Source organism: Amphiura filiformis, chromosome 12 (assembly GCF_039555335.1).
Source record: "Amphiura filiformis chromosome 12, Afil_fr2py, whole genome shotgun sequence".
NCBI classification, from domain to species: Eukaryota; Metazoa; Echinodermata; class Ophiuroidea; order Amphilepidida; family Amphiuridae; genus Amphiura; species Amphiura filiformis.
Genome location: NC_092639.1, coordinates 65,012,549 through 65,014,223, shown reverse-complemented (window position 1 = coordinate 65,014,223; position 1,675 = coordinate 65,012,549). Strand labels below are relative to the sequence as shown.

Genomic DNA, 1,675 nt, shown 5'->3' with positions numbered 1-1,675 from the left:
GTCACTTTTAACTTTAAGTAAAGCAGTTTCTGTACTGTGGCCAGTTCGGTAAGCCGACTGATGGTCTTCATACATATGATGTTCATTTAGATAGTCTTTGAATCTTGAGGAAACAATACTTTCGATGACTTTAGCGAGAAACTGAATATTGGAAATGGGCCGGTAATTTTTCAGGATATTTGAATCCAAATTATGTTTTTTCAACACAGGTGTAACAATGGCCTCCTTGAATGCATCAGGAAAATGCCATCTCGCAGAGAAGCATTAACTATCTTAGTAACAATTGGAGAAACAACAGACACATTTTGCTTTAAAATCCAAGTTGGAAGTGGATCAAGATTGCAAGACTTATTTGCAAGTTTGCCGATAACCGTTTCAAACTCATCAACTAACGCAGGGACAAAACAAGTCAATGTGTCTGTTGTTTGACCACTGGATTGAACCATACTGTCATTACCAATACATATATCAATATCAAATTCGGCACTGATTTTATCAATTTTGGATTTAAAAAAGCAAGCAAATTTATCAGCAAGTTCGGCAGCAGATTCATGGATTGGAAGACATTTACCAGATCTGTTTAGAAGGCCGTTAACTGTACTGAAAAGATCTTTACTATTCGCATTGGCCAGTTTGGACTTGAAGAACTTTGTTTTAGCCTGCAAAATAAGATCACTGACATGGTGCACCTGATCCAGATATGCAGAACGATCGTGCTCACTACCAGACTTGCGCCATTTGCGCTCTGATCTCCTGCGCACCCGCTTAGCTTTCCTTATTTCTTCATTGTACCAGGGAAGCCTACAGCGAGCAGCAACAAGTTTTGTTGAAAGAGGAGCATATTTATCAAGCAGGTTGGTACATATTTCTGAAAAACTAGATACAATATTATTAACATTATCAGAGTGAGGTAATTTTGAAAGACTACTGGCAAGATCACCAGCAAATACTTGATTGTCAAAATCACGGAAATTACGCAAGGTACGGTAAGTTTTGGGAAGATCAGGTTTGATATAATCAAGCTTACAGGTAACAATAAAGTGGTCAGACATTGGAGGAATTTTAACATCCCAATCAACAATAATATTGACGTCATTGACTCTAGATATTATAAGATCTAATGTGTTACCCAGCTTGTGGGTAGGTTTGGTCACATGTTGATTAAAACCATTAGTACAGAGAGAATTCATAAATTTACAAACCTCTGGTTTAGCAGGACGATTGACATGGATATTTAAATCGCCAAATATAAGAACCTTATTGGCCAAAGATGACACTTCATCTAAGAGGGAATCAAAATCTTTAAGAAAATCATTTGTGCGAAGTTTGTTGACACTGGATGGGTAAGGTCTATAGATGGAAATGAGTATTAAACCAGTACGCGAGTCTTTGACGCATGACATCTCAAATGTTTTGAAACTTAAATCCATTGGGACAATGGACAGATTCAAAACAGATCGGTACAATACGCCAATTCCACCATAGCCTTGTTTTCCATCACCACGAGGGAAATTAAGATATGAATAACCAGGAGGAGTGAATTCATTAATTACAACATCTTCAGTATTGGTTAACCATGTTTCTTGTAACAGAAAAATGTCAATACAGTTATCAATATAAAGTCACAAATATATAACGTCTTTTTCCTGATGGATTGAACATTCCATGAATACAC

General features: G+C 36.8%; 1 protein-coding gene across 1 annotated transcript; it reads right to left on the bottom strand.

Moving 5' to 3' along the window:
- Positions 1 to 200: 200 nt before the first annotated feature.
- LOC140167024 (uncharacterized) lies at positions 201 to 1,430 on the bottom strand. Its single transcript, XM_072190503.1, has one exon. The coding sequence runs from the start codon at positions 1,428 to 1,430 to the stop codon at positions 201 to 203; it is 1,230 nt and encodes a 409-aa protein (XP_072046604.1).
- Between the last annotated feature and the right edge of the window lie 245 nt (positions 1,431 to 1,675).

Coding starts and splice junctions, on each gene's coding strand:
- LOC140167024 (XM_072190503.1), bottom strand. CDS start 1,430: ATGGATTTAAGTTTCAAAACATTTGAGATGTCATGCGTCAAAGACTCG.